At 45.4% G+C, this 17271-nt stretch overlaps 1 long non-coding RNA gene and 4 gene segments (V, D, J or C); 3 read left to right on the top strand and 2 right to left on the bottom strand.

Moving 5' to 3' along the window:
- Positions 1-1326: 1326 nt before the first annotated feature.
- On the top strand, positions 1327-4078 carry LOC138405893 (Ig kappa-b4 chain C region-like). The segment is given in 3 exon segments: positions 1327-2286; positions 2434-2533; positions 3607-4078. Coding segments are annotated over 3 exon segments (456 nt in total).
- A 4607-nt stretch (positions 4079-8685) lies between these two features.
- On the bottom strand, positions 8686-9245 carry LOC138405896 (Ig kappa chain V region K16-167-like). The segment is given in 2 exon segments: positions 8686-9008; positions 9111-9245. Coding segments are annotated over 2 exon segments (405 nt in total).
- A 45-nt stretch (positions 9246-9290) lies between these two features.
- On the top strand, positions 9291-11206 carry LOC138405895 (Ig kappa-b4 chain C region-like). The segment is given in 3 exon segments: positions 9291-9418; positions 9562-9661; positions 10735-11206. Coding segments are annotated over 3 exon segments (456 nt in total).
- LOC138405899 (uncharacterized) lies at positions 10901-14592 on the bottom strand. The gene is made up of 2 exons (XR_011239561.1): positions 14562-14592; positions 10901-14459 (listed from the first exon to the last, which is right to left on the bottom strand). It is a non-coding gene; the product is annotated as an uncharacterized lncRNA (long non-coding RNA).
- Positions 14456-16657, top strand: LOC138405894 (Ig kappa-b4 chain C region-like). The segment is given in 3 exon segments: positions 14456-14869; positions 15013-15112; positions 16186-16657. Coding segments are annotated over 3 exon segments (456 nt in total).
- Positions 16658-17271: the final 614 nt, after the last annotated feature.

Here is a 17271-nt window from a genome sequence, read left to right as displayed (position 1 = left end):
GGACCCCGGTGTTCATGATGGTGGTCTTCGAGGAGTTGTTGCCAGCTCTAACTGTCTGTGGTCTGTCGGTGAGACAGTCCAGTAACCAGTTGCATAGTGGGCTGCTGACGCCTATTTCGCCGAGTTTATTCACCAGGTGCTGGAGGATGACTGTGTTGAAGACGGAGCCGAGGTCGATGAACAGCATCTGCACGGAGCTGTTTTTGTTTTCCAGGTGAGCCAGGCTTCGGTGGAGTGCTGTTGCTATGGCATCATCAGTGGAACGTTTGGGACGGTATGCAAACTGGAATGGGTCAAGTGTAGAGGAGAGACTGGATGTTATGTTGGCCTTGACCAACCTTTCAAAGCACTTCATCATGATGGGCGAGTGCTATGGGCCGGTAGTCATTCAGTGTTGAGGCTGGGGATTTCTTGGGCAGCGGTATGATGGTGGTGGCTTTGAAGCATGCTGGTATGATAGCTTGTCCTCATGTCCATCATGTCCACAGATAAGTCCTCATGTACATCATGTCCACAGATAAGTCCTCGTCCTCATGTACATCATGTCCACAGATAAGTCCTCATGTACATCATGTCCACAGATAAGTCCTCGTCCTCATGTACATCATGATTGAGGTCCATTAAATTCTCTTGGTTGTTTCTCTTTTGTTGGATTAAAAAACATTAGTTGAAACATGTTTGGATGTTTTTCTTGTGCTAATTGAAATGATCACAATCTAATTAATTGGACTTATCGGAGGCAGCTTGTACCAGTTAAGAATTTATTCACTGTTTGAACTTTGACTTTTCTCCACTTTTTTATCTGGAGCACTGAAACCCGTCTGTTGCCATGGTCCAGCAGTGATGCCTGTCTGTTGCCATGGCTACAGAGCTCAGAGAGGGAAGTGAAACACTGACGAGCAGTTTCATCCCAACTCTCAGTTTTTGTTTGACTTGTTCTCTCTCTGCTCGAGCTGCCCACAGCCTGATGGTGCTGCCCCCTGCAGGGAGGAGCTGCATGAGGGGAGGTCTGCCACATCTTGTTCTATAGATGAATTCTAGATATCTAGATCTATAGAACCGTATCTATATCTACATGTAGATCTATATCTGCATGGCTCCATCTTACTACGGCTCAGAGAACATGTGTTTATATCAAATATATGTTTGAGTCTTGATCTCAGTCAGAGGATATACACTTTGTAACCTTGTTGAGTGCTGTACAAATAAAGCTCCTAGAATTATAACAAGTATTATTCTGTGATAATGAAGATCATCATGTGCTGAAACGTAAACTCTGAATGAAATGTTCCTGTTCATATAACAGAGGAGTGAGTGGATCAGAGAAGAGGATCTGGTTATTGAGAGGATTTGTTCTATAAAGTAAGATGTCGTCTGCAAAAAAGAGGATTTCATGATGTGAAACTCTGAACAATCGTTAGTGTGTTTCATGATGACAACAGTGTGTGTGTGTGTGTGTGTGTGTGTGTCTCTGCAGTAGCTTCCAGCTGCAGCAGTAGATTCAGTTTCTGTTCATGAGGTTTTTGTACGATGGTTTTTCACTGTGTGAACAGATCCCACTTGCTGGAATCAAATTGACCTAGACAATAGTAAACTGCAGCATCTTCAGCCTGGACTCCACTGATGGTCAGAGTGAAGTCAGAGTTTCTTCCACTGCCTGAAAAACGTTCTGGAATCCCTGATGCTCGAGTTGAAACAGAGTAAATAAGCAGTTTAGGAGTTTCTCCATCTCTCTGCTGGTACCAGGCTAACCAGTATGAACTGGCTGAGCTATGGAAATAAACATCCTGACTGGTTCTACATGAGATGGTGACGGAGCTTCCCACAGTCGATGTCACTGCTCCAGGCTGAGACACTGTGACTTGTCCTCTGGACTCTGAGGACACAGAGACAGAAACAAGAAGCAGCGCGGTGGTTTTGTCAGCTTCATTTCAGAGGTAGCGATGTGGACAGAGGAGTCTGATGCTCTGGACTTTACCTGTGAAGCAGCAGCAGAGGAGAGTCCAGACGAGGACGGAGGTAAAGCTCATGTTTCTGATGAGCAGGATTTCTGTGGTCATGAGGGACAGCTGTCAGTCATCCAGTCTTCACCTCTCTGGACTATAAACTCTCCCAGAGCACTGGAGCATGGAGCTGCTGATGCAAAGTGACTCTCTATGGAAATGCTGTGACGATGCTGCTCATCAATAAATCAATGATTTGATCAGAGTATTGATCAGGAGGTGTTAACACTCATCATCATGTAGTTTTGATTTCATGTTTCAGGACCACTTCTCCTCTTTGAATGTATTTTTACAACAGCTTGGTTTTCTTGAAAATCTACAGACAAAGTTTCCAACATTTCTTTTCTTCGTTCTTCTTCCTGTTGATTGATTTTTGTTCTTCTCAGACAAATCTCACAAACAGTCCTTCTGGTGACTTTGTTTGTTTCAGAGTCAGAGAGTCGTGTCCTCGGAGGTTTTTGTACGACGGCTCAGTGAGTCTGTGTCACTGTGGTACACGTTTGGTGGAGGAACCAGACTGGATGTTGGAAGTAAGTCAAATATTTATAAACTCTTTTATTTCCTCTCTCTTTTTATTTCCTTCATATTCATCAAGCGCAGGAAGAGAAGCTGTGTTTCCACGTGGATTGAAGCTTTTTCAAACCTTCTCAACAAAGTTAGTTTGAGCAGCAGAAACTGTACAAAGTCCCTGTAATGAAGAACAAACATTAAGATTATAGGATGAAGCATTTCCCCCACGTTTCATTATGAAGTTGCATCTTGAGGCTTTGCTGCTTTAGCTGCGTCAAACAGAGTCAGAGAGTCGAGTCTCTGCAGTCGGAGGTTTTTGTACGACGGCTCAGTGAGTCTGTGTCACTGTGGTGGACGTTTGGTGGAGGAACCAGACTGGATGTTGGAAGTAAGTTTCTGTTCAGATTCAAGTTCACATTGTAAATTCAGTTTTGAAATGTCTGCAGAAGATGAAGCTCCCTTGTTTCATTCTCTACACTTTTATTCTTTACACTGTTTTTATTCCTCCTCCTTCATCCTGCAGCTGAACTCAGATCAGCTTCACTTCACACAGTCCGGCTGAAATTTAAGTTGAACCGTAGAAAAGATATAAAGTCAGTGGAAGGGTTTTTTTAGGATTCCTTTCTAATCTAGAAGATCGACTGTTTCAAGATGAACCAAGTTTCCCTTTGTTCACATGTTTTAGAATATAGGACAAGATGGTGAACTTCCCCGGGACAAACACCATCTTGTCCTGTATGAACTACACTGAGTGAACGTTATGTCCTAATGTTGTAACAGACGTGGTTTTGATCCTAGTTTCTTTTGTTCGAACCAGCGATTGAATCCCTCGTGAAGAACTCACATCATTTGATGTTTGTGTCCATGTTTTGTGTGTTTTAGATTTGTGATGGTTTTGTGTGTTTAATAATTGAGCAGAATCCGTTTCCAGCGTGGATGTATTTGAGGTGTGTGCTGATTCTGTGCTGATGTGCATGAGAGGCTTGTTAAAGGGAAGTGAAACAGCGACTGGAGCAGAAAGCTAAAGAGTGTGTGGTGTTTGACTGACAGCTGCCTGCTCCCTGTGCTCTAAGTCGATGGCTGTGTCCTACAGGTGATGTCCGTCCCACCCTGACGGTGCTAACCCCCTCCAGCGAGGAGCTGCAGCAGGGGACGGCCTCGCTCATGTGCCTGGCCAACAAGGGCTTCCCCTCCGACTGGAGACTGTCCTGGAAGGTGGACGGCAGCAGCGGTGGCAGCTGGGAGGAGAGCAGGAGCCCCGGGGTGCTGGAGAAGGACGGCCACTACAGCTGGAGCAGCACCCTGAGGCTCCCTGCAGAGCAGTGGAGGAAGGTGGGCTCTGTGACCTGCGAGGCCTCCCAGGGCTCCCAGACTCCGCTGTCAGAGACACTGAGGAGAGACCAGTGTTCCCAGTCCTGACCTGGCACTCTGCTGCTGGTTCTGCTCTGCTCCTGGTCTCAGTCTCTTCACGGCTCGGAGTCTGATCCAAATCAATCTTCATGTAGTGATGATTTCTTGCTTGAAATCCTTTCAGAGAATAAAGATGTTTGTGTTTGAATCAAAAACGTTTCCTTGGATTTGTGAGTCAAACAGACGTTTTCATTTTGCCGTGGTCTAATAAACCAGGTGAGCACAGAGGTTGAGTGAAGCTCCTCTGAAATGAGCTCCAGACAAATCTTCAAGAGTTTGACATGATTGGTCAGATAAAGGGAGATATCGCCCACATGAACCCAGCAAATCCCCCAAATGTTCAGGATCAGAAATGAAAGACGGGACATCGTCAGCATCAAGTTGAAGAATCAGACGGAGATCTTCTGCCTCTCTCTGACAAAGTAATCTGCAGGTCGTTCTCCCAGCTGACCCTAATTTTGTTAACCACGGAGTCTATAGACGGAGAAGGGAGGTTATAAAAATAAGAGATAAGGCCCTTAGGAAGAGTTTTAGCTTTGAGTATTAGATCCGCACCATTTGGAGGTGGGATTTGAGGGAACTGGGAGGAGTAAGTCTACGCAAAATCACGTAGCTGAAAATATCTTAGGAAATCTGAGCTAGTCAACTTAAAGGTCGTGTGCAATCGTTCAAAACGTGCAAATAAGCCGCCTGTGTTCACATCTCTCAAGCTGCGGAGGCCATTCCTATCCAAGGACTTATATCGAGGGTCAATTTTAGCAGGCATGAATAAATGACTATTGCAAATGGAGTTGTCTGAGGGAGAGTAAGCCAGCCGGAGTGACGCCTGATTTGAGCCCAGATTTTCAAGGTGCCGCTCACTATAGGATTAGATGTGAAATGTAGTGAAGGAGAAAGGAAGGTTACTACAAACCAGGGCCTGAAGCGAGGAAGAGGGACATGACTTAGCTTCCATCTGGCACCAGTCACTCTGAGCTGAGGTGAACCATAGCATAACCTTATGGGCGTTTGATGCCCAGTAGTAGCCGATAAGACGAGGCAACCCAAGCCCCCCAAGGGATTCACTCCTCTGCAAAACAGATCTACAGACTCTTGCATGCTTACCAGACCAAATGAACGAAGACACGATGCTAAGTTAGTGAAAGAAGACCTGGGTAAGAAGAGACTGAAAAATATATAAGTACAGAGGAAGTAAATTCATCTTGACCGCCTGTACCCTCCGAGCCAGAGAGAGCGGTAGACGGCTCCACCTCTGTAAATCAGATCTGACTGTTGTCGTAAGATTCCGTTCCCGTAATGTGCGAATAGATTTTGTAATTACAATGCCTAAATATTTAAATCCTGTATCAGAGAATCTGAAGGGTTTTAATGACGAAGGCAGTTCTGCAGCTAATTGGTTGATGGCAAAACACTCAGTTTTTAAAATGTTTAGTTTGTAACCTGAGAGCGCACCGAAGGATTCCAGCAGTGACAGAATATATGGTATACTAGTTAGAGGGTCGCGAGCATATGAAAGAAGATCGTCAGCATATAGCGAGACCTTATGGTCTGTGCCCCATCTCTGAATTCCCTTAATTCCTTTCTCCGTCTTTAACGCAATTGAGAGCGGCTCGATAGCGACCGTGAATAAAAGCGGGGGGAGCGGGCACCCCTGACGCGTTCCGTGGGAAAGAGGGAAGGATTCGGAGCGCTGGGTGTTAGTACAGACTGATGCATAGGGGGAGGGGTGAAGTCATCGAATCCAGGTGATGAGGCCTGCACCAAAACCAAACCGTTGCAGAGAGGAGAACAGATCGGCCCACTGCACCCTGTCAAAAGCCTTCTCAGCGTCAAGAGATATAACAACCTCTGGTTCTGTAGGAGAATGTGGAGTGTGGATGACGCCGAGAAGTCGTCTGACATTAGACAACGAGTGCCTCCCCCTTATGAGCCCTGTCTGGTCCTCCGATATCACTGAAGGCATGATAGGCTCTAATCTGCGGGCCAAGGCCTTTGTGAGTATTCTAACATCCACAGGTAGAAGCGAGATTGGGCGGACAGATGTACAGTCCAGAGGGTCCCTGCCTGTTTTAAAAATCAGAGAGAGAGAAGCCTGCGTAAGAGTGGGCGGCAGAGAACCCTGGCGGTATGAGTGATTGAACATTGCTCATAATCACGGAGCCAAGTGGTCTGAGAATTTCTTAGAAAGTTCAACCGGGTATCCATCGGGTCCCGGGGATTTGCCAGTAGTCATTGACTGTGTTGCCTCTTTAATCTCGGAGAGTTGTACGGGGGCATCAAGTATCTCACGGTCGCTGCCGGATATTTTGGGCATGACCAGTTTTTCTCCACTTTTTTATCTGGAGCACTGAAACCCGTCTGTTGCCATGGTCCAGCAGTGATGCCTGTCTGTTGCCATGGCTACAGAGCTCAGAGAGGGAAGTGAAACACTGACGAGCAGTTTCATCCCAACTCTCAGTTTTTGTTTGACTTGTTCTCTCTCTGCTCGAGCTGCCCACAGCCTGATGGTGCTGCCCCCTGCAGGGAGGAGCTGCATGAGGGGAGGTCTGCCACATCTTGTTCTATAGATGAATTCTAGATATCTAGATCTATAGAAGCGTATCTATATCTACATGTAGATCTATATCTGCATGGCTCCATCTTACTACGGCTCAGAGAATATGTGTTTATATCAAATATATGTTTGAGTCTTGATCTCAGTCAGAGGATATACACTTTGTAACCTTGTTTAGTGCTGTACAAATAAAGCTCCTAGAATTATAACAAGTATTATTCTGTGATAATGAAGATCATCATGTGCTGAAACGTAAACTCTGAATGAAATGTTCCTGTTCATATAACAGAGGAGTGAGTGGATCAGAGAAGAGGATCTGGTTATTGAGAGGATTTGTTCTATAAAGTAAGATGTCGTCTGCAAAAAAGAGGATTTCATGATGTGAAACTCTGAACAATCGTTAGTGTGTTTCATGATGACAACAGTGTGTGTGTGTGTGTGTGTGTGTGTGTCTCTGCAGTAGCTTCCAGCTGCAGCAGTAGATTCAGTTTCTGTTCATGAGGTTTTTGTACGATGGTTTTTCACTGTGTGAACAGATACTGACTGTTGGACTCAAATTCACCTAGACAATAGTAAACTGCAGCATCTTCAGCCTGGACTCCACTGATGGTCAGAGTGAAGTCAGAGTTTCTTCCACTGCCTGAAAAACGTCCTGGAATCCCTGATGCTCGAGTTGAAGCAGAGTAAATAAGTAGTTTAGGAGTTTCTCCATCTCTCTGCTGGTACCAGGCTAAACGGTCTGAATTATAAACAGCCTGACTGGTTCTACATGAGATGGTGACGGAGCTTCCCACAGTCGATGACACTGCTCCAGGCTGAGACACTGTGACTTGTCCTCTGGACTCTGAGGACACAGAGACAGAAACAAGAAGCAGCGCGGTGGTTTTGTCAGCTTCATTTCAGAGGTAGCGATGTGGACAGAGGAGTCTGATGCTCTGGACTTTACCTGTGAAGCAGCAGCAGAGGAGAGTCCAGACGAGGACGGAGGTAAAGCTCATGTTTCTGATGAGCAGGATTTCTGTGGTCATGAGGGACAGCTGTCAGTCATCCAGTCTTCACCTCTCTGGACTATAAACTCTCCCAGAGCACTGGAGCATGGAGCTGCTGATGCAAAGTGACTCTCTATGGAAATGCTGTGATGTTACATCATGTCCACAGATAAGTCCTCATGTACATCATGTCCACAGATAAGTCCTCATGTACATCATGTCCACAGATAAGTCCTCATGTCCATCATGTCCACAGATAAGTCCTCGTCCTCATGTACATCATGATTGAGGTCCATTAAATTCTCTTGGTTGTTTCTCTTTTGTTGGATTAAAAAACATTAGTTGAAACATGTTTGGATGTTTTTCTTGTGCTAATTGAAATGAACACAATCTAATTAATTGGACTTATCGGAGGCAGCTTGTACCAGTTAAGAATTTATTCACTGTTTGAACTTTGACTTTTCTCCACTTTTTTATCTGGAGCACTGAAACCCGTCTGTTGCCATGGTCCAGCAGTGATGCCTGTCTGTTGCCATGGCTACAGAGCTCAGAGAGGGAAGTGAAACACTGACGAGCAGTTTCATCCCAACTCTCAGTTTTTGTTTGACTTGTTCTCTCTCTGCTCGAGCTGCCCACAGCCTGATGGTGCTGCCCCCTGCAGGGAGGAGCTGCATGAGGGGAGGTCTGCCACATCTTGTTCTATAGATGAATTCTAGATATCTAGATCTATAGAACCGTATCTATATCTACATGTAGATCTATATCTGCATGGCTCCATCTTACTACGGCTCAGAGAACATGTGTTTATATCAAATATATGTTTGAGTCTTGATCTCAGTCAGAGGATATACACTTTGTAACCTTGTTGAGTGCTGTACAAATAAAGCTCCTAGAATTATAACAAGTATTATTCTGTGATAATGAAGATCATCATGTGCTGAAACGTAAACTCTGAATGAAATGTTCCTGTTCATATCACAGAGGAGTGAGTGGATCAGAGAAGAGGATCTGGTTATTGAGAGGATTTGTTCTATAAAGTAAGATGTCGTCTGCAAAAAAGAGGATTTCATGATGTGAAACTCTGAACAATCGTTAGTGTGTTTCATGATGACAACAGTGTGTGTGTGTGTGTGTGTGTGTGTGTGTGTGTCTCTGCAGTAGCTTCCAGCTGCAGCAGTAGATTCAGTTTCTGTTCATGAGGTTTTTGTACGATGGTTTTTCACTGTGTGAACAGATACTGACTGTTGGGATAGTGAAAACTCTGACAATAGTAAACTGCAGCATCTTCAGCCTGGACTCCACTGATGGTCAGAGTGAAGTCAGAGTTTCCTCCACTGCCTGAAAAACGTCCTGGAATCCCTGATGCTCGAGTTGAAGCTTCATAAATAAGCAGTTTAGGAGTTTCTCCATCTCTCTGCTGGTACCAGGATAAACTGTCTGAGTCATAAACATCCTGACTGGTTCTACATGAGATGGTGACGGAGCTTCCCACAGTCGTTGTCACTGCTCCAGGCTGAGACACTGTGACTTGTCCTCTGGACTCTGAGGACACAGAGACAGAAACAAGAAGCAGCGCGGTGGTTTTGTCAGCTTCATTTCAGAGGTAGCGATGTGGACAGAGGAGTCTGATGCTCTGGACTTTACCTGTGAAGCAGCAGCAGAGGAGAGTCCAGACGAGGACGGAGGTAAAGCTCATGTTTCTGATGAGCAGGATTTCTGTGGTCATGAGGGACAGCTGTCAGTCATCCAGTCTTCACCTCTCTGGACTATAAACTCTCCCAGAGCACTGGAGCATGGAGCTGCTGATGCAAAGTGACTCTCTATGGAAATGCTGTGACGATGCTGTTCATCAATAAATCAATGATTTGATCAGAGTATTGATCAGGAGGTGTTAACACTCATCATCATGTAGTTTTGATTTCATGTTTCAGGACCACTTCTCCTCTTTGAATGTATTTTTACAACAGCTTGGTTTTCTTGAAAATCTACAAAGTTTCCAACATTTCTCTTCTTCGTTCTTCTTCCTGTTGATTGATTTTTGTTCTTCTCAGACAAATCTCACAAACAGTCCTTCTGGTGACTTTGTTTGTTTCAGAGTCAGAGAGTCGTGTCCTCGGAGGTTTTTGTACGACGGCTCAGTGAGTCTGTGTCACTGTGGTGCACGTTTGGTGGAGGAACCAGACTGGATGTTGGAAGTAAGTCAAATATTTATAAACTCTTTTATTTCCTCTCTCTTTTTATTTCCTTCATATTCATCAAGCGCAGGAAGAGAAGCTGTGTTTCCACGTGGATTGAAGCTTTTTCAAACCTTTTCAACAAAGTTAGTTTGAGCAGCAGAAACTGTACAAAGTCCCTGTAATGAAGAACAAACATTAAGATTATAGGATGAAGCATTTCCCCCACGTTTCATTATGAAGTTGCATCTTGAGGCTTTGCTGCTTTAGCTGCGTCAAACAGAGTCAGAGAGTCGAGTCTCTGCAGTCGGAGGTTTTTGTACGACGGCTCAGTGAGTCTGTGTCACTGTGGTGGACTTTTGGTGGAGGAACCAGACTGGATGTTGGAAGTAAGTTTCTGTTCAGATTCAAGTTCACATTGTAAATTCAGTTTTGAAATGTCTGCAGAAGATGAAGCTCCCTTGTTTCATTCTTTACACTTTTATTCTTTACACTGTTTTTATTTCTCCTCCTTCATCCTGCAGCTGAACTCAGATCAGCTTCACTTCACACAGTCCGGCTGAAATTTAAGTTGAACCGTAGAAAAGATATAAAGTCAGTGGAAGGGTTTTTTTAGGATTCCTTTCTAATGTAGAAGATCGACTGTTTCAAGATGAACCAAGTTTCCCTTTGTTCACATGTTTTAGAATATAGGACAAGATGGTGAACGTCCCCGGGACAAACACCATCTTGTCCTGTATGAACTACACTGAGTGAACGTTATGTCCTAATGTTGTAACAGACGTGGTTTTGATCCTAGTTTCTTTTGTTCGAACCAGCGATTGAATCCCTCGTGAAGAACTCACATCATTTGATGTTTGTGTCCATGTTGTGTGTGTTTTAGATTTGTGATGATTTTGTGTGTTTAATAATTGAGCAGAATCCGTTTCCAGCGTGGATGTATTTGAGGTGTGTGCTGATTCTGTGCTGATGTGCATGAGAGGCTTGTTAAAGGGAAGTGAAACAGCGACTGGAGCAGAAAGCTAAAGAGTGTGTGGTGTTTGACTGACAGCTGCCTGCTCCCTGTGCTCTAAGTCGATGGCTGTGTCCTACAGGTGATGTCCGTCCCACCCTGACGGTGCTAACCCCCTCCAGCGAGGAGCTGCAGCAGGGGACGGCCTCGCTCATGTGCCTGGCCAACAAGGGCTTCCCCTCCGACTGGAGACTGTCCTGGAAGGTGGACGGCAGCAGCGGTGGCAGCTGGGAGGAGAGCAGGAGCCCCGGGGTGCTGGAGAAGGACGGCCGCTACAGCTGGAGCAGCACCCTGAGGCTCCCTGCAGAGCAGTGGAGGAAGGTGGGCTCTGTGACCTGCGAGGCCTCCCAGGGCTCCCAGACTCCGCTGTCAGAGACACTGAGGAGAGACCAGTGTTCCCAGTCCTGACCTGGCACTCTGCTGCTGGTTCTACTCTGCTCCTGGTCTCAGTCTCTTCACGGCTCTGAGTCTGATCCAAATCAATCTTCATGTAGTGATGATTTCTTGCTTGAAATCCTTTCAGAGAATAAAGATGTTTGTGTTTGAATCAAAAACGTTTCCTTGGATTTGTGAGTCAAACAGACGTTTTCATTTTGCCGTGGTCTAATAAACCAGGTGAGCACAGAGGTTGAGTGAAGCTCCTCTGAAATGAGCTCTAGACAAATCTTCAAGAGTTTGACATGATTGGTCAGATAAAGGGAGATATCGCCCACATGAACCCAGCAAATCCCCCAAATGTTCAGGATCAGAAATGAAAGACGGGACATCGTCAGCATCAAGTTGAAGAATCAGACGGAGATTTTCTGCCTCTCTCTGACAAAGTAATCTGCAGGTCGTTCTCCCAGCTGACCCTAATTTTGTTAACCACGGAGTCTATAGACGGAGAAGGGAGGTTATAAAAATAAGAGATAAGGCCCTTAGGAAGAGTTTTAGCTTTGAGTATTAGATCCGCACCATTCGGAGGTGGGATTTGAGGGAACTGGGAGGAGTAAGTCTACGCAAAATCACGTAGCTGAAAATATCTTAGGAAATCTGAGCTAGTCAACTTAAAGGTCGTGTGCAATCGTTCAAAACGTGCAAACAAGCCGCCTGTGTACACATCTCTCAAGCTGCGGAGGCCATTCCTATCCAAGGACTTATATCGAGGGTCAATTTTAGCAGGCATGAATAAATGACTATTGCAAATGGAGTTGTCTGAGGGAGAGTAAGCCAGCCGGAGTGACGCCTGATTTGAGCCCAGATTTTCAAGGTGCCACTCACTATAGGATTAGATGTGAAATGTAGTGAAGGAGAAAGGAAGGTGACTACAAACCAGGGCCTGAAGCGAGGAAGAGGGACATGACTTAGCTTCCATCTGGCCCCAGTCACTCTGAGCTGAGGTGAACCATAGCATAACCTTATGGGCGTTTGATGCCCAGTAGTAGCCGATAAGACGAGGCAACCCAAGCCCCCCAAGGGATTTACTCCTCTGCAAAACAGATCTACAGACTCTTGCATGCTTACCAGACCAAATGAACGAAGACACGATGCTAAGTTAGTGGAAAAAGACCTGGGTAAGAAGAGACTGAAAAATATATAAGTACAGAGGAAGTAAATTCATCTTGACCGCCTGTACCCTCCGAGCCAGAGAGAGCGGTAGACGGCTCCACCTCTGTAAATCAGATCTGACTGTTGTCGTAAGATTCCGTTCCCGTAATGTGCGAATAGATTTTGTAATTACAATGCCTAAATATTTAAATCCTGTATCAGAGAATCTGAAGGGTTTTAATGACGAAGGCAGTTCTGCAGCTAATTGGTTGATGGCAAAACACTCACTTTTTAAAATGTTTAGTTTGTAACCTGAGAGCGCACCGAAGGATTCCAGCAGTGACAGAATATATGGTATACTAGTTAGAGGGTCGCGAGCATATGAAAGAAGATCGTCAGCATATAGCGAGACCTTATGGTCTGTGCCCCATCTCTGAATTCCCTTAATTCCTTTCTCCGTCTTTAACGCAATTGAGAGCGGCTCGATAGCGACCGTGAATAAAAGCGGGGGGAGCGGGCACCCCTGACGCGTTCCGTGGGAAAGAGGGAAGGATTCGGAGCGCTGGGTGTTAGTACAGACTGATGCATAGGGGGAGGGGTGAAGTCATCGAATCCAGGTGATGAGGCCTGCACCAAAACCAAACCGTTGCAGAGAGGAGAACAGATCGGCCCACTCCACCCTGTCAAAAGCCTTCTCAGCGTCAAGAGATATAACAACCTCTGGTTCTGTAGGAGAATGTGGAGTGTGGATGACGCCGAGAAGTCGTCTGACATTAGACAACGAGTGCCTCCCCCTTATGAGCCCTGTCTGGTCCTCCGATATCACTGAAGGCATGATAGGCTCTAATCTGCGGGCCAAGGCCTTTGTGAGTATTCTAACATCCACAGGTAGAAGCGAGATTGGGCGGACAGATGTACAGTCCAGAGGGTCCCTGCCTGTTTTAAAAATCAGAGAGAGAGAAGCCTGCGTAAGAGTGGGCGGCAGAGAACCCTGGCGGTATGAGTGATTGAACATTGCTCATAATCACGGAGCCAAGTGGTCTGAGAATTTCTTAGAAAGTTCAACCGGGTATCCATCGGGTCCCGGGGATTTGCCAGTAGTCATTGACTGTGTTTCCTCTTTAATCTCGGAGAGTTGTACGGGGGCATCAAGTATCTCACGGTCGCTGCCGGATATTTTGGGCATGACCAGTTTTTCTCCACTTTTTTATCTGGAGCACTGAAACCCGTCTGTTGCCGTGGTCCAGCAGTGATGCCTGTCTGTTGCCATGGCTACAGAGCTCAGAGAGGGAAGTGAAACACTGACGAGCAGTTTCATCCCAACTCTCAGTTTTTGTTTGACTTGTTCTCTCTCTGCTCGAGCTGCCCACAGCCTGATGGTGCTGCCCCCTGCAGGGAGGAGCTGCATGAGGGGAGGTCTGCCACATCTTGTTCTATAGATGAATTCTAGATATCTAGATCTATAGAACCGTATCTATATCTACATGTAGATCTATATCTGCATGGCTCCATCTTACTACGGCTCAGAGAACATGTGTTTATATCAAATATATGTTTGAGTCTTGATCTCAGTCAGAGGATATACACTTTGTAACCTTGTTTAGTGCTGTACAAATAAAGCTCCTAGAATTATAACAAGTATTATTCTGTGATAATGAAGATCATCATGTGCTGAAACGTAAACTCTGAATGAAATGTTCCTGTTCATATAACAGAGGAGTGAGTGGATCAGAGAAGAGGATCTGGTTATTGAGAGGATTTGTTCTATAAAGTAAGATGTCGTCTGCAAAAAAGAGGATTTCATGATGTGAAACTCTGAACAATCGTTAGTGTGTTTCATGATGACAACAGTGTGTGTGTGTGTGTGTGTGTGTGTGTGTGTGTGTGTCTCTGCAGTAGCTTCCAGCTGCAGCAGTAGATTCAGTTTCTGTTCATGAGGTTTTTGTACGATGGTTTTTCACTGTGTGAACAGAGCCTGACTGTTGGGATAGTGAAAACTCTGACAATAGTAAACTGCAGCATCTTCAGCCTGGACTCCACTGATGGTCAGAGTGAAGTCAGAGTTTCTTCCACTGCCTGAAAAACGTTCTGGAATCCCTGATGCTCGAGTTGAAGCATCGTAAATAAGCAGTTTAGGAGTTTCTCCATCTCTCTGCTGGTACCAGTATAAACTGTTTGAGCTATAAACAGCCTGACTGGTTCTACATGAGATGGTGACGGAGCTTCCCACAGTCGATGTCACTGCTCCAGGCTGAGACACTGTGACTTGTCCTCTGGACTCTGAGGACACAGAGACAGAAACAAGAAGCAGCGCGGTGGTTTTGTCAGCTTCATTTCAAAGGTAGCGATGTGGACAGAGGAGTCTGATGCTCTGGACTTTACCTGTGAAGCAGCAGCAGAGGAGAGTCCAGACGAGGACGGAGGTAAAGCTCATGTTTCTGATGAGCAGGATTTCTGTGGTCATGAGGGACAGCTGTCAGTCATCCAGTCTTCACCTCTCTGGACTATAAACTCTCCCAGAGCACTGGAGCATGGAGCTGCTGATGCAAAGTGACTCTCTATGGAAATGCTGTGACGATGCTGTTCATCAATAAATCAATGATTTGATCAGAGTATTGATCAGGAGGTGTTAACACTCATCATCATGTAGTTTTGATTTCATGTTTCAGGACCACTTCTCCTCTTTGAATGTATTTTTACAACAGCTTGGTTTTCTTGAAAATCTACAAAGTTTCCAACATTTCTCTTCTTCGTTCTTCTTCCTGTTGATTGATTTTTGTTCTTCTCAGACAAATCTCACAAACAGTCCTTCTGGTGACTTTGTTTGTTTCAGAGTCAGAGAGTCGTGTCCTCGGAGGTTTTTGTACGACGGCTCAGTGAGTCTGTGTCACTGTGGTGCACGTTTGGTGGAGGAACCAGACTGGATGTTGGAAGTAAGTCAAATATTTATAAACTCTTTTATTTCCTCTCTCTTTTTATTTCCTTCATATTCATCAAGCGCAGGAAGAGAAGCTGTGTTTCCACGTGGATTGAAGCTTTTTCAAACCTTTTCAACAAAGTTAGTTTGAGCAGCAGAAACTGTACAAAGTCCCTGTAATGAAGAACAAACATTAAGATTATAGGATGAAGCATTTCCCCCACGTTTCATTATGAAGTTGCATCTTGAGGCTTTGCTGCTTTAGCTGCGTCAAACAGAGTCAGAGAGTCGAGTCTCTGCAGTCGGAGGTTTTTGTACGACGGCTCAGTGAGTCTGTGTCACTGTGGTGGACTTTTGGTGGAGGAACCAGACTGGATGTTGGAAGTAAGTTTCTGTTCAGATTCAAGTTCACATTGTAAATTCAGTTTTGAAATGTCTGCAGAAGATGAAGCTCCCTTGTTTCATTCTTTACACTTTTATTCTTTACACTGTTTTTATTTCTCCTCCTTCATCCTGCAGCTGAACTCAGATCAGCTTCACTTCACACAGTCCGGCTGAAATTTAAGTTGAACCGTAGAAAAGATATAAAGTCAGTGGAAGGGTTTTTTTAGGATTCCTTTCTAATGTAGAAGATCGACTGTTTCAAGATGAACCAAGTTTCCCTTTGTTCACATGTTTTAGAATATAGGACAAGATGGTGAACGTCCCCGGGACAAACACCATCTTGTCCTGTATGAACTACACTGAGTGAACGTTATGTCCTAATGTTGTAACAGACGTGGTTTTGATCCTAGTTTCTTTTGTTCGAACCAGCGATTGAATCCCTCGTGAAGAACTCACATCATTTGATGTTTGTGTCCATGTTGTGTGTGTTTTAGATTTGTGATGATTTTGTGTGTTTAATAATTGAGCAGAATCCGTTTCCAGCGTGGATGTATTTGAGGTGTGTGCTGATTCTGTGCTGATGTGCATGAGAGGCTTGTTAAAGGGAAGTGAAACAGCGACTGGAGCAGAAAGCTAAAGAGTGTGTGGTGTTTGACTGACAGCTGCCTGCTCCCTGTGCTCTAAGTCGATGGCTGTGTCCTACAGGTGATGTCCGTCCCACCCTGACGGTGCTAACCCCCTCCAGCGAGGAGCTGCAGCAGGGGACGGCCTCGCTCATGTGCCTGGCCAACAAGGGCTTCCCCTCCGACTGGAGACTGTCCTGGAAGGTGGACGGCAGCAGCGGTGGCAGCTGGGAGGAGAGCAGGAGCCCCGGGGTGCTGGAGAAGGACGGCCGCTACAGCTGGAGCAGCACCCTGAGGCTCCCTGCAGAGCAGTGGAGGAAGGTGGGCTCTGTGACCTGCGAGGCCTCCCAGGGCTCCCAGACTCCGCTGTCAGAGACACTGAGGAGAGACCAGTGTTCCCAGTCCTGACCTGGCACTCTGCTGCTGGTTCTACTCTGCTCCTGGTCTCAGTCTCTTCACGGCTCTGAGTCTGATCCAAATCAATCTTCATGTAGTGATGATTTCTTGCTTGAAATCCTTTCAGAGAATAAAGATGTTTGTGTTTGAATCAAAAACGTTTCCTTGGATTTGTGAGTCAAACAGACGTTTTCATTTTGCCGTGGTCTAATAAACCAGGTGAGCACAGAGGTTGAGTGAAGCTCCTCTGAAATGAGCTCTAGACAAATCTTCAAGAGTTTGACATGATTGGTCAGATAAAGGGAGATATCGCCCACATGAACCCAGCAAATCCCCCAAATGTTCAGGATCAGAAATGAAAGACGGGACATCGTCAGCATCAAGTTGAAGAATCAGACGGAGATTTTCTGCCTCTCTCTGACAAAGTAATCTGCAGGTCGTTCTCCCAGCTGACCCTAATTTTGTTAACCACGGAGTCTATAGACGGAGAAGGGAGGTTATAAAAATAAGAGATAAGGCCCTTAGGAAGAGTTTTAGCTTTGAGTATTAGATCCGCACCATTCGGAGGTGGGATTTGAGGGAACTGGGAGGAGTAAGTCTACGCAAAATCACGTAGCTGAAAATATCTTAGGAAATCTGAGCTAGTCAACTTAAAGGTCGTGTGCAATCGTTCAAAACGTGCAAACAAGCCGCCTGTGTACACATCTCTCAAGCTGCGGAGGCCATTCCTATCCAAGGACTTATATCGAGGGTCAATTTTAGCAGGCATGAA

The sequence above is a fragment of the Paralichthys olivaceus genome, chromosome 20, assembly GCF_024713975.1.
Source record: "Paralichthys olivaceus isolate ysfri-2021 chromosome 20, ASM2471397v2, whole genome shotgun sequence".
NCBI lineage: Eukaryota > Metazoa > Chordata > Actinopteri > Pleuronectiformes > Paralichthyidae > Paralichthys > Paralichthys olivaceus.
This window is presented reverse-complemented; position numbering and strand designations above follow the sequence as displayed.